The 15365-nt window shown below is 35.4% G+C and overlaps 2 protein-coding genes and 1 long non-coding RNA gene across 6 annotated transcripts; 2 read left to right on the top strand and 1 right to left on the bottom strand.

Moving 5' to 3' along the window:
* The first annotated feature begins 5881 nt into the window (after positions 1-5881).
* LOC111410900 (protein FAR1-RELATED SEQUENCE 5-like) lies at positions 5882-9695 on the top strand. 4 transcript variants are annotated; one of them, XM_023041499.1, is made up of 4 exons: positions 5882-7889; positions 7968-8097; positions 8167-8257; positions 9235-9695. In XM_023041499.1, exon 1 carries the CDS (start codon positions 6397-6399, stop codon positions 7327-7329), a length of 933 nt encoding a protein of 310 aa, XP_022897267.1. In that variant the 5' UTR covers positions 5882-6396; the 3' UTR covers positions 7330-7889; positions 7968-8097; positions 8167-8257; positions 9235-9695. The 4 variants fall into 4 exon arrangements, with proteins under 4 accessions (XP_022897267.1, XP_022897265.1, XP_022897266.1 ...); XM_023041497.1 differs by having other exon boundaries at positions 8361-9695; XM_023041498.1 differs by having other exon boundaries at positions 8167-8486.
* A 462-nt stretch (positions 9696-10157) lies between these two features.
* Positions 10158-11875, bottom strand: LOC111410899. Its single transcript, XR_002705781.1, has 2 exons — positions 11595-11875; positions 10158-10829 (listed from the first exon to the last, which is right to left on the bottom strand). It is a non-coding gene; the product is annotated as an uncharacterized LOC111410899 (long non-coding RNA).
* Positions 11876-13670: 1795 nt separating this feature from the next.
* On the top strand, positions 13671-14336 carry LOC111411095 (phosphoinositide phosphatase SAC1-like). Its single transcript, XM_023041661.1, has 2 exons — positions 13671-13866; positions 13988-14336. Exons 1-2 carry the CDS (start codon positions 13746-13748, stop codon positions 14206-14208), a joined length of 342 nt encoding a protein of 113 aa, XP_022897429.1. The 5' UTR covers positions 13671-13745; the 3' UTR covers positions 14209-14336.
* The last annotated feature ends 1029 nt before the right edge of the window (positions 14337-15365 follow it).

Below are 15365 nucleotides of genomic sequence, written 5' to 3'. Positions count from 1 at the left end.
GACCCACATAGCATCATTTCCCCTAGCTGATTTTGGAAATCCCATAACAAAATTCATAGTTATATGTTCCCATTTCCATTGTGGAATTGTTAATGGTTCCAACAATCCAGATGGCCTTTGATGTTCAGCTTTCACTTGTTGACAAGTCATGCACCTCTTGACAAAAAGACCTATGCACCGTTTCATATTTATCCACCAAAACATACTCCTTAGATCACGATACATTTTTGTACCTCCTGGATGGGCAGTATATGGAGTTAAGTGTGCTTCTTCAAGAATTTCTTTCCTCAGTTCCTCATCTTTCGGCACACATAACCTTCCTTTAAAGAGTAAGGCTTTATCACTACCTAATTCAAAATCCTTTCGCTTGCTAGTACCAACTTCGGATTTGATCTTTTGTAGGAAAGGGTCACTATCCTGTGCTACTCTTATTCGATCTCGAAGTGTTGGTCGAATCGTTAGAGCCACTATCCTGGTACTAGTTTGGGTTGGTGGAACAATTACTTCTAGACGTAAGTTGTCGAAATCCTTTAACAACTGATCCTGCATAGTGATTTGTACTGCTAATTGTCCCATTGCCTTTCTGCTAAGAGCATCAGCTACTACATTAGCTTTACCAGGATGGTAGTGTATAGAACAATCATAATCGTTTACTAGCTCTAGCCATCTCCTCTGTCTCATATTTAATTCCTTTTGGGTGAAAAAATACTTCAAACTCTGATCAGTATAAATGTCACACTTATTTCCATATAAGTAATGACGCCATATCTTGAGAGCATGAACAACCGCAGTCAATTCTAGATCATGGGTTGGGTAGTTTTGTTCATATTGTTTCAATTGTCTGGAAGCGTAGGCTATCACCTTCCCTTTTTGCATCAGAACACATCCTATGCCCTGTTTCGAAGCATCACTATATATGACAAATCCTTCTGGTCCGTCAGGTATTGTTAACGCTGGAGCTGTGACTAATCTTCGTTTCAGCTCTTGGAAGCTTTGTTCACATTTCTCTGTCCATTGAAATTTTATCCCTTTTCGAGTCAATTGGGTCAATGGTCCTGCTATTTTAGAAAATCCCTCGATAAATCTTCTATAATAACCGGCCAATCCCAAGAAACTACGTATTTCTCTAACATTGGTTGGTCTTACCCAATTATTTACTGCTTCCACTTTAGCTGGGTCTACCTCAATTCCTCGTGCTGTGATTACGTGCCCCAGAAAAACTATTTTATCCAACCAGAATTCACATTTCTTAAATTTGGCATAAAACTTCTCTTTTCTTAGAGTTTCTAAGACAATCATAAGATGTTTCTCGTGTTCCTCCTTAATCTTCGAATAGATTAAAATGTCATCAATGAAAACTATAACAAATTGGTCTAAGTATTCATGGAATACTCTGTTCATTAGATCCATAAATACTGCCGGGGCATTAGTGAAACCAAAAGGCATCACCAGAAATTCATAGTGACCATAACGTGTCCTAAAAGCCGTCTTAGGGACATCCTCTGACTTTATCTTTAATTGGTGATATCCTGATCTTAGATCGATCTTTGAAAATACTGTAGCCCCCTTAAGCTGCTCAAACAAATCTTCTATTCTTGGAAGTGGGTATTTGTTTTTGATAGTGAGGCGATTCAGTTCTCTATAATCAATGCACAACCTCATTGTTCCATCCTTCTTTTTCACAAATAACACAGGTGCACCCCACGGTGATACACTTGGTCTAATGAAACCCTTATCAAGAAGCTCCTTCAACTGTACCTTCAGCTCTTGTAATTCCAACGGTGCCATACGATATGGAGCCTTTGAAATGGGTGTTGCTCCTAGTACCAAATCAATGGTAAACTCTACTTGTCTGTCTGGTGGTACACCTAGAAGGTCTTCTGGAAAAACGTCTTTATAGTGTCGAACTATTGGGACATCCTCAATTGACAACTTGTCTTGTTTAATATCGGTCATCGATACTAGAAATCTTTGATCTAATTCCTTTCTTGGCATCCTTTCATCCTGGGTTGTTGACCCTACACCAGACGAGCTATTTACCTCAGTTCCCACAAAACGGAACTCTTCCTCGCCCGATCTTCGAAAAACCACCATTCTCTCAGTATAATAAATAGTTGCATGGTTTTTAGACAACCAGTCCATACCAAGGATAACATCAAAGTCTTTTATCGTTAATGGAATTAGATCTACCGCTATATCTCTACCATCAATTTCCATCCTAAGATCTCTAGCTATTTGGTTAGCGACAAGTATCTTTCCAGATGGAAGAGATATTTCTAAAGTATACGGAAGGAATTCACATTCCACTTTAAACTTCGCAACAAAAGAAGAAGAAATGAACGAATGTGTAGCTCCAGAATCTATAAGTACAAATGTAGGAATATTGGAAACAGAAATGATACCTGCGACGACATTAGGGTCTCGTTCAGCTTCTTACCTGGATAAGGAGAAAACTCTTGCTTTTCCTTTCTTGTCCTCTCCAGCCTTCTGTGTCTGATTCTGAGGACATTCTTTAACGAAATGTCCTGATTTCCCACCAATGACTAGCCCCCTTCTTTAACACTGAAAATGTTACCCTTTCAGCATCGTCACATCTTATAAATTTAAAGATGCGTTCTAATTCTCGTAACCAATCCTCAACTGCTAAGGGATCCGTACTCCCCTCAAATGATGAAGGGTTCATTTTACGAAACTGCTCTATCATTGCAGTTCGATCCCTCGAGTTAGGTACTATTTGAGGTTGAATAATTGGTTGGTTAGGTTCCTGATGATCAACTGGTATTTGTTGATTTAGGGTTCGTTGCCCAGTCAAAGGTGGTGCCTGTTGTTGCTGTCCCAACTCTCGCATTATAGCAAGCAGTTCTCGTGCAAAGTTTGCAACATTAACTTCACCACCACTAGAACTAGCATTAGCATTGCCGTGGTTGCGCTTTGGAGGCATTTCCTTTGAATAAAAAAAAATAAAAAAAATATTCATCCAATTAGAATTACTTCAGAGCGTAATACTAACTTTAGAAAAAAAAAAATTCAAAGGCCAAGGCAACTTTCCTTCATATATATGTACACTATTATTTCTCACAAACAAAAGTCATATTGAGGTATGATACATACATTCAAAAGCAGAGGTACACATTACATCCTATTCTATTCCAAAAATAAAGATAGCTAGGTAAGATGGTGTCTAATCTTCCATTTCTTCTGGATCCTTATCGGAGTCTTCCTCTGGGTCTTCTTCTTGGTCTTCTTCTAATGTGCTTTGCTCCGATTTATCTGGTAATGGTACGGGAAAACTTTCATCTAGAACTCTCGAAAAGCACTTAGCCAACGGTCCCTTAACTAGCTTAGATTTGGTAGCTCGTAAACTGGTATTCATGGATAAGGATATAGTCTTCCTAAAGTTTCGCTGTAAATCACGGCTAGTCCCATAGCTCTCTCAAAGCAAATATGTAAGGTCCTCATACGAAAGGTCATCATCAGACCATAGTACAATCTCATTTATGACTGAGGCCCAAGGTTCTGGAACAGTTTCATATAACCTTTGTATCTTCACCTTATCCCTTAAGCTATAGTGTATCTCCCATAACATCTCAATAATACAGTCTAGCTGATCCAAATGTTGTTCGAGACTATGGAGCGGATGCATACGATAATTATAGTAAAATGCCAATAATATGTCCCGTTTCTTCGCAAAACCACAAGCTTCTGTCCTTGTGGGGGTTCTTACTATTCGTGCCATAACTAGGACAAACATTGATTATGTTACTCTACAAGGCTCTAATAAATATTTAGGTGTAAGTATTCATGGCTTCATAATCTCTACCATGACTTGATTCAAAATATTCCCATATCCAGCCATAGATATAACAGTTCATTACATAAGAAAACTCATGAATTTAAAAATAAATTTTTACCTTGATCGTTGGTTGAAAGTCAGTTGCTAGCTTGCCCGATGATTAAGGACAGTAACTTTCTTTTAAAAAGTCTACAGAAAAGTAAACATTGCTCTGATACCACGCTGTGACGCCCCAAACTTACGCTTCGAGGGTCACGTACTAAATATAATAGCTTCTGCCTTTGGTACATGCAAATACTCTTAAATAGAAGTGTTACATGTGAAAAACTTATTTTCAACTTGGTAAAATAATTCTTATAAAATTTGATGGCCGATAAAAGTGCATGTCGACAAGGAATTATGCTTCACATATACGGCCTCGGCACTGTCAAGATTAGTTGGGGCAGCAAGTTTGACAATTTTTATAAAATTCATCTCAACTCCGTTTTCTATGAAATTTGTGGCATTAGAAAGATAATTTCATGTAGTTTTCTAGGTTAAAATATGAAAATTTTCCAAGATCATATGATATAGACGTTTTACTGAAAATAGTGAAGTATTACACAGGAAATCTAGATTGACCTTTAGACTTTAAAACCTTGATAACTCAGGCCATAGATATCCAAATTGAGTGATTCATTAGGCCATATTTAGAGAACTCAAAGAGGAAAACAGAAATATTTTTATAATCTCAAATGGACGTTTATGGAGTTAGAAATATTGTTTTGAAATTGACTCCAGAAACTGTCCCGTTTCCTGCCTTTTGTCTCTTTTAAGGAAAATAAACTACAAAAATGTCTCTTAACATAACATGAAAGATGAAATTACAAAATTTGCTATTAATACCATATTTCATCATGTCATGTACATATTTTTACATAATACCATAAGAAAAATAAATGGAAAAAATAGTCATCGAGCAAAACATACAAAAGAAAACTTTCGGTTCAAAAACATCTGTCCTTAATCCATCATCGCTTAAGCCAACTAACTCCCATCAACTCAACGATCATAGATCTGAAAATTTAGCATAACATACTATGAGTATAAGAAATACTCAGTAAGATACCATGCTTGGATTTTTATCATGATAATACCACACAAAAGAATACAATCAAACCCATACTTGCATATTCCGGCTTGCCGGTGCCCTTCGGACTTGTCCTAAGGCATAAATAGATATCTAATTTTGTGGACTTGTCCACCATAATCATATTATGGTTTTTCATGCATAACTTAAGCATAAATATTACCATGAAAATCATAACTCTTAAGCATGAAAGTATCTTACCGTAAAATTTGAAGATCTTCGATTGAAATGTAAATTGGAAGTGCTAGGTTTACTTCCTTCCCTTTCCTTTCTTATTTTCGATTTTTGCTCTCTTTTTAAGGGTATAAGTGTTTTGTAAAATGAAGGAAATCTTTCTATGGCAATGAATATGGATGTATTTATATATATATAAAGATAAGGATAAATGGTTGATATTTTTTCCTCCCTCTTCCATCTCCACCGCCTCACCTCTCTTTCTTTTCATTTTTCTTTCTTTTTTTTTTCTTACTTGTACACATGTTTAGTCTATTATCTAAGTGTATGGTAATGATGAATGACAAGTGGGTTGATTATAGGGTAATAAGTGGCCTTAAAACCTAGATTTACAAAGGAAACCTCTCTTCTTTTCAACTAATATAATCTAAACCCGCTAACTTTCATTGTTAACAAAGTGTACCCCAAATTTAAACTTGTACCCAACTTACATATTCAAAAATTGTAGATTGTAAAATAGTTTAATCATTTGGTCAATTGAAGTCCTAACAAAATAATCCACTTCATTTAAATCCAAACTTGCCTTAAGTTTCGACTAACTATTAATCACTTCATGTATACACAACCTTGACACTTCATGCCTACATTCATTAACTACCTCTAACATTAACCACTACAAAGGTGTTGTCCCCTTTTACCGTATGGCCAAAAATAATATTGAAAGTTAAATTGCTATCCCAAAGAAATTTAAACGAGCATAAAATTTCGGAGTATTACATGAGGTCGGTATGAAATTTAAGGATGCAAATGAAATTTCAGTTTTACAAGAGTATGCATACAAAATTGGTTTCCCAGTTAGAAAAAGAAATTCGAGAAAGGATGATGATGGAGTATTGAGAAATATTACATTTGTTTGTAGTCGTGAAGGGAAATGAATCATAAATACACGCAAGCAACCATTCAGAGTGTATGTAAAGCCAAGATCACTGGATGTTCAGATATTTACGGAGTATGAAAAATTAACACAGTACACCTGGATCACAATCACAAGACAAGCCCTTCGAAATCTAGGCTATATCGATACAACCGAGAGTTGAGCGCACATGTGAAATGACGACTTGAAGTAAATGACATGGAAGAAATTCCGCTGCACAAGAGTTACAACTCTACAGTTGTTGAAGCTGGTGGATATGAAAATATGACTTACATCGAACGGGATTGTCGAAACTATGTTGAAAAAGTGAGGTGATTACGACTTGGAGAGGGTGACGTAGCAGCAATAAAATCATATTTCTCTAAAATGCAAGCACGATGCTCGGACTTTTACTTTAGTATGGATTTGGATGACGATTTGCGTCTACAGAATGTTTTCTGGGAAGATAATAGGAGTAGGCAGGCATATAAGGAATTCGGTGACGTTGTTACGTTCGACACTACGTACCTCACCAATAAATATGATATGTCATTTGCCCCTTTTGTTGGACTGAACCACCATGGACAGTCGACACTCCTTAGATGTGGTAGGGTGTTGAATGAGGATACAGAGACATTTGTGTGGCTATTTAGGATATGGCTACAATATATGCATGGACAAGCTCCACATGGGATAATTACAGACCAGGATAGGGCTATGCAAAATGCAATACTAATTGTGTTCCATAATACAAAATATAGATGGTGCTTATGGCACATACTTAAAAAATTGTTTGAGAAGTTTGGATACCATGTGGATAAGAGTTCCATATTTAGTAATATACACAGTTTGGTCTATGATTGCCAATCTGCGGAAGAATTCGAAAATGGCAGGAAAGTGATGATCGAAACGTTTAACTTGTATGATAATGAATGGCTGGTGGGTTTGTATAAGAATAGGGGACGTTGGGTACCTTGCTTTTTGAAAACCACATTTTGGGCAGGGATGTCAGCAACTCAACGCAGTGAGAGTATGAATGCATTTTTTGATAGTTATGTACATTTGAAGATAACATTGACGCAATTTGTTAAACAATATGAACGTGCATTGAGAAGTAAGGTTGAGAAAGAATTTCAAGCGGACTTCAAGTCCTTCTCGCAAATGGTGCCATGTGCAACGAGATATGAAATGGAGAAACAATTCCAAGCAGTTTACACAATTTCAAAATTCAAGGAAGTTCAAGAGGAGTTCATAGGTAAGGTTCATTGCGACCTCATATCTGTTTCGGAGGGACTATCGGGGACGACTTATGAGATATAAGAAGACGTAATACATGACGGTTTGAAGAAAAAAACCTTTTTCGTCTCATCTCAAGAGACAAATGTGAAATCACTTGCAGTTGTCACAATTTTGAGTTTCGAGGAATTATTTGCAGACATACTATTGCAGTACTGGTCTGTAATGATATCAAATCAGTTCCAAAAAGGTATATAATACGGAGATGGCGATAAGATGTCAGTAGAGCCCACACGAGGGTAGCAGTGCATTATGATGGTATGGTTAGTTTTCCGGACAAATTGATGTACGACAAAATGTGTCAACGCTTTGCTACATTGGCGGACATGATGATAGACGATGAAGTCAAATCCAATGTCATAATTGAGTGGATCGATAGTCAATGTAAACAGATGATGACGTTGAAGTCAAGTACTAGTAGTAATATCTTGTCCCCGTATATTACTCAAACATCATCCAAGTGTGGAGCATCACTAGATATTGGAGGTGGTAGCATCAGAGATCCAGAATGTGCGAACAGAAAAGGTGCCCCTAGGAAACTTTGGAAGAAGAGCCAATTGGTATTGAATATGAACAGAGTTAAGGTAATGCCCATATTTTGGTACCCAAATGTTGTAAAGTCATTGTAGAGATAATGTCTAATACCATTCCATGTTTTGTAGCCAACTTCGAGTTCAACGAAGGGAAAGAAGTCGAAGGTAAGCAAGTAATACAGGAAATGATGCACCCATCTTTCAGTCACCACATCAATTACACATGCCGCTACCTTTCTCATATACGCATCTCCTTATGGTTAGTACTTAGCGTATGGTTTAATTGCATCGAAAATATACGATGTGCTGATAATGTTATTTCATGTAGGGTGGCAACCAAAATCTTCAATTCACACAACACTTACAGTCCACATGTGTCAACCCTCCATCCTCAACAAATCTTCTATTCAACATGCAAGGTAACATAGTTGTTATATAGAACATAATAGTTTACAAACATTATTCATTACGTACGTTCATTACTATATAATAAACAACCTTAAGTGAAGTCGACATATGAAGGTATGGCTACAAGACATATGAATGATGCTGTTGACAATGAAACACGACAGTTAGATAATCACCTTGATGGAGGAAACATCATCAATCCCAATATATGAGCTCTCGGCCGTGCTGTAACCATATGAAGTGAGTAATTATTTGCCATATAACTTCGTAGCAACGTGGATATTATTCCACAATGTGTCCATGTTTTACTATTTTTGATGTTTGCAATTATAATCATGCAATGGATTGGAGAGTTTTCACTTTCTGTTTTGGAGGCTGGAATCTTCAGGTCGTGTTACTTGGCTGCTATTGATAATTACTTTGTTATTTTTTTTAATTTCATTTTATACTCAACTATCGTGAGGTTCCAGATGTGCGAGTTTCTTTTGCTTTGACATCTTACAAGTGGCAGATGCGTGCTTGCATTTGTTGTCCTCAAAATTCTTATGGACTATGATTGTTTACGCTCCAGATTTGCTGCATTCAGTCCTATTAGCTCTATAGTTTTAGCTTCCCAATCCTTTTGGTTGATTAGTTTAGTTAGAACTTAGAATGCTGTTGTTCTAATATATATCATAGCGTTGTTTTTAAGACTTGTGATTTTGTCTCTATGTATATTATGCGGATAAGTAAGTGCAGCATTTCTGTTAAAATTAGTGTGAGTTTTCATTGATTGGTATTTGACATTTTATGTCTTCAAGCTGATGTTTTTTCTAATTTGCTATTGTTTAACAAGCTTTCTCATATTTGTGGTTAGCCTTGTTGAACTTGAAACTTACCCTCGGTCACTTTTACCTAAAAGGTAATTTGAGACTTGGATATAAAGGTGGTTTTGGGTTTATCAGATGTGTCTAATGGATTTTGTGTTTTATTAAATGGCTAGGAGCAGTTATCAAGAAATGTTTTGTGAGACCTTATTTTAGAAGATTGCATTGTGATCAACTCTGAGTAAGAGCAGGGAATTTACAAGGAGATGTGGAGATCATTACTAATTGTGGGGATGAAGAGTTGAAGGAATTGTTGTCGAAGTAGAATGAATCAGGCGAAACTGTGCTTTATGTTGCTGCAGAAAGTGGTCGCATTGGTTACTGCATAATCTGCTCCATTTGCTCGATTTTGTGATCCATCAACCTTGTAAATCTGATATTATTTAATTATGTTTCGGATATTAATTGCTTTTACTACCATTTTACTCTTGGAAATTTTAGCAAGAATGAAGAAGAAAAAAGCTAGTTATTTTTCTCTTTGATTTCAATGCCAAGTGGCTGTGATTGTTCGGGTATCTTGATGAACTGTAAATAGCTTGTGAGCTTAGCCTATCTGGATAAGCTTATAAAAATTACTTGTGAAGTTGTAAGTTTATTTTTTCAGTTATTTAATTTTATTGTCAAAACCGAGCATAAGTTCATTATTTTGAAATATTTCCAACCTTTCTGTTACAAAAGCAAAGCTTCTTTTGGAAACAAAAAATTACTGGAAATTACGTTTTAGTTATAACAGTGCCTAGTCAAACATGATCTGTTGCATTCTACTTTTGGATTGTTTACATAATTTGGATTGTCTACCGAGAACAAAAGATTCAACCTTTCACAACGAGACAAATTCTACGAAGTTATTCTTGATATCATATACAAGTATGCAAAACGAAACAAATCTGGTGCTGGAACTTTAGTCAAATAGTTTATATGTTGAAGGGATGGGAGAGTTCAACGATGATTTTGGGATTGTTCCGTGGAAGAAGCCTTCAACATATAAAATGTTTTCAGAATAGACTGGTTGACTGGCAAGAATTCAAGGAGTTCTAGCTTCACAAAAGGAACATTTGAACAAATTGAATAGCCAAAGATGGTAAATATATAAATTTTTCTAGATGGAAAGGGAAATCTTGTATCACTAACGGGTATCCCAAAAACCCATCAACTAAATCATCAAACCATTCCCAGTAAATTCAAAGGCTTTACCAAAAACTCCATCTAATTAAACATACACATACACACATAATTCTAACATCCTAGCTTCCATAATACCTGAGATCAAGTTTACAAATCCTTATATTTAAATAATTCAAATTACAATCCCAGTCGAATGACAATGCTTTAGCTAAGGCTGATGAATTTCCATTCTTAACCCATTTAGTGATGTGCTCTCTTCCTTTGCATATAGTCACATTCATAGCAATCTCCATTTCTTGTTCATCAGTTAATCGGCATCGTGTTTCGAAAATGCAAGACAAATCTGGTGTCCTGGTGACTGAGCTTGATTCAGCACCCTTTCCTCCTTTTTCACCCACTCTCAATAACCACATTTCATGCTGCACGTATTGAATAGTTTACCTTTGTTGTCGGTGTTCTTCTCCACCTCGAAGCACTTCAAAAAGGCATGTTTGCACCATGGGCAGGGTCGTTTGTTCGGGCATTCCGCGAAAAAATGACCATTTAGTCTACAGCTATGACAAACTCCATAATTCTTTCCTCTCACTTTAAGCTGTGAATCAAACACCAAACAAAATCATAAGCACCACTTATATATAAACAAATGAAAAAACCATGAACAGATTTCACATGGTTAAGTAGCATTATTGTTTACCAATAATGCTACTAATTCATCTGCAAAAGTAAAGCAAGCATGAAACAAATCCATATTCATCTAAACACATGTACAAAATTAGCTCAACTGAAGTTGGTGAATAAAACAATAATAACCAGATTTCAATTTTTTGTCATAACAGGAAACAAAACCAACAGCAGTAATTCTTTTCGTAATTGATTTTCCACCTATTTTTGGCCTCCATATTTTGAAAATTTCATTTTTTCCAAAATCTCCTACAATTCCTAAACATGAACTAATCATAAATACAACAGAAAATTCACGGTCTGTAGTAGAATTTTCGACCTTCTGAGTCTTAGCAACTATACAAGAATTATACTTGGAAGAACCATTAACTACAATGAAACTTGTGTTAAAACCAGCTTAAATCTTGAGACCAAATTCAAAAAAAAAAAAAAAAAATCAATGAAAGAGTGTTGTCAAAATAAATAACGACCGTATATATACACACACTATAAGGTAAAACTTGTCGTTGTGTACTCACAAACAAGTAGCAAGCACATGAAAGCTCGAACCCACTTTCATAAATAATATCCAACAAGGCAAAGTTTTCCCATCTATAGGTGTACAACTGTGAACCAAGCCAATAGATCTTTGGCACTTCATGTAGTTGATTCTCACTTAATATATATACATATATACCTGAGTTTTCTCCAGATTTGGTCTGAGAAGATGGGCGGTAGTAGCTACGAGTCAATGACAAGCGGCCGAATGTCTTAGAAATGGAAGAGCGAGCACGTCAACAACGTGGATTCCATGGTCTTCGACGGTGTCTCTATCTAGGAGCTGGAACCCCATGACACTCAGCGCTGCAAAGTTGAGGAAATCAAATTAGGGTAGTGACTCCCCGTTTGTGAGTTGAAAAGGGTTATTGATTTGGGGTGAACCACGTAAGCATTTTGAGCTAGGTATCAAACAATTTTAAATTTTGAATTTCAAAACCCGGTTGAAATAAGTGCCCATTTTTCTTTATTGTTTTTTTTTAAATAGACTTTCCACCTCATGTGGTCAAGCCGAGTGTCATGCAGAATGACTGAGTAGCATTATTGAAGATTTTAAGAAGAAAACGTCGTCATTTTGAGGAAGGAAAGGAAAGAAAAAAAAAAGAATTTTGACACGCTTCCATGGAAATGACATAGAACTCGCTCTTTTATATATGTAGGATAGGAAAAGAAAAGATGCACAACTCTATCTCCATCACTCATTTAGTTAGAATTTCCTTACATACAGTCTAGAAAAATTAGTATTTGAAAATTCATAGTTTTTTAATACACATATAATACAGAATCCTATTTTACCTACATTGGTTGAACCATCTTTCTTGAATACAAGCTAGCTTTACCAGGTCAACAATCAGTTTAACAATTTTTTTAGGTTTTGAATAAACGAAATCATTAAAATCAATATCTAGCTGTGATTCTTTCTTTTAAGTTAGGAAAACCAACCAAAACTAATGTTTCGTACATAAGTAAAGTGGAAATGCTCTTTGACATCGAAGAATTACATATCAAGCACAATTGATATCTAACCTTAAAGAAAAATGGCAATGAGGGGTTACTGTAGATGCAACAGTAACCTAATCCCATTCTACAGTACAAATTTTTTTTTTCTTTTTCACTTCACACAACCATCCCTCCACATATTCCTTCATTTTTCACACGCAACTTCACCATCTCTACTGCCATAACCTTGCTTCCTTTCTGTTTCTTAATATATTGAGGGTGTAATTGTCCTCAACCATCGAGAAAATCAATCAACGATTACCAGTAGTTTCTCTCTTGATGGAGGCGAAAGAAAACCATCGAGAAAATCAATCAACGACTACACCTACTATCTTCATCCTTTTGCAATTTGGGTCGGCACTTCTTCATGTGGGTATGATTTGGTGCACTTTTAATATCTATACCCTCAAATATTTTTCTAATTATTGCACCTTTTATTGGTATGAATATTATTTCTTTTGCAAATTGTTTCAAATATTCGAAGTGGGTTTCCGATTTATGGATTTGATTGATTTTATTTGTTGATTTTTTGTTGTAATGGCAGTTTTGTACCCCTTTATTACTATTACCATAAGCATTCGGTGAATTATTGTTTTTTGGGATTGTTCACTGCTTCTATTACTTTTACGGTGGGCTTGACTTTTGCATTCACCACTGGTAAATGATTCTGTTCTCCATTCATTTATTTATTTCATGTATTCTTCTATAGAAAATTGCTAATTGAGATAGAGGTTTTGGATATCATCTTGTTATTGTAGGTATAAATTGTTGATTGGAGTATGAGTTGCAAAGAAATTTAGGAAGCCTCTTTTACTAGAAATGAACTTTAAGTTGAATTTCACATTGTCATCTTTTGGTGTCTTGAACTGTCTTAATTTTTTAACTATTACAAATTCTCTTCAAATAATGCATAGGTAAATCATATTTCCCAGATGATATTTCTAAGCTATGTTGTACTTTGCGTGAAGTGAAAATAAAAAAGCAAAAAAAAAAAAGGAAGACAAAATGAGTAAGAATGCCTCACCTAGTTTATTGTAAAAAAAAAAAAAAAAAGGAGGGGGGGGGGGATGGTTGTAAGTACTTTGTTTCATTGGATTAAGTTACTCTTTTCAATTATTGTCTTGAGTTTCATTTCCCTGATTGCAAGTATGTGAAATTTAAAGTATATCGATTTCTCTCAGTTGGCAAATGGTTGTATCTTTATTGGCTTTTAACAGAAATTATTTTTTCAATTAATTTTGTCAAAGGTTTTATTTGATTGGGAGCAATAGGAACAAGAGGCTCTGATAGAATGGAACCCTCAGATTTAAACATCAGTGGAGAGCCTGTGGGATATCCTCCACAACAGATTGCTGAGGGCAATCGAGTAACTGGAGGACTCAATTTTGTGGCCAAAGTATATGGCATTGTCGGTAAGTGTTGAATTGAAGCATTGTTGCACTTTTAAATTTATTGAAGTGCTTTATATTAGAATGGGATTATTTGTTTGAAGTCTTTTCTTGTCTTCTACTTATATTTGGTGGTGATTTGTAGGTTGTATCAAATTCTTGGAGTCATATTATTTGATACTGGTCATGAAGCGGCGGCAAAATGGATGTATATGTGGTCATGCAATATACAGTATAGATGAGCACCAAATAATTACAATTCCGCATGTCTCAGTTCAAACTGATGTTGCTCATTCCGAATCTAAGCTACGGAAACTTCTTCATATGATTATTTACATAATAAATCTTTCTTTTCCTTCTAAGTAGTACCAATTTTGCACTATTCTTCACTGGTTAGCAAACTAATAGTGGATAGCGATGCATTCTGTTTTCTTTTTGCTCTCTGGATATCAAAATTTGTTTAATAAACACCAAATAGATCAAAATTATAGTCACGTGAGAAATTAGAAGTTGTGGTCTCTTTTCCTATGCGTCTACGAGCTTTCTTCGTGTTTCTTTTGTGCAGTGTAAATTCTTATACGTAAATACATTAATGATTTTCTTTATTTTTCGAATTGTTTCATTCTTCTTCAAGGGCACTATAATATGTTTTTAAATGGAAGCTAAGCAATGATGAAATATTGCAGTATAGGAATTTCAGGTTCTAGAATTGACCTAATTTGCTACAGATTAACGTGATTGTAGTTACAATAATCTTCTTAAGTTCACCTGTTCCTATTCCTCATAAAAGTTGCACATATTTTTTGGTTTTCTTTTAGTAGGGGAAACTAATTTATTTCTGAAATTACTTTGCTGCTGTCTCTTGCAATATGATAGAAATGGTAGTATCTTTCAAAATGATGCTTTATTCATTTATAATTGCAACGAAGTTTATGCCAACCATCTAATAATTTACTTTTCATTTGAAAAATATATATCTTCAAATGCAGCTAATAAGATGGTTTTCTTGGTAATCTTCATTTGGAAATGGGTATCTACTGAGTTTTGCTTTATATAATAGTGCACTAGAGAAAATTGTTCGCGTAGTATGAGATCTTCGTGGAATGAAGTGTTAGATGGGAAGAGTTGCCACTTTGAAAAAACATTGTTAGTCTTGCTTCTCTACTCATCTTATCATTGATATCCATATCATCAACATGGTAATTTTTCATGAACTACTAAGGATATCATTTTTGTGGCTTCTGTGGGGAAGTTCAAGATAAACTGATAGGCTTGAAATTCTTGGTACATGTCCTCGGATTTTGGATGTCAATTTGGTAGAACTTGATCTCTTGCTTCCTCTGAATATTTATTTCTTTGGTGGGTTTTAGTGTGTGAAACTTGCAAGCTGTTTGACTATGTAGGATTCTCACTTGGACTCTTGGAGTGAGACTTTGGAAGAGCTCTAGGAGTGGGTAATAGATGGTCCGAATCCTCTACCCCTTGTGGTTTGGAATGGCAAGAATATTAAATTTTATGATGAT

Source organism: Olea europaea, chromosome 15, assembly GCF_002742605.1.
Source record: "Olea europaea var. sylvestris chromosome 15, O_europaea_v1, whole genome shotgun sequence".
In the NCBI taxonomy this organism is placed as follows: Eukaryota; Viridiplantae; Streptophyta; class Magnoliopsida; order Lamiales; family Oleaceae; genus Olea; species Olea europaea.
This window is presented reverse-complemented; position numbering and strand designations above follow the sequence as displayed.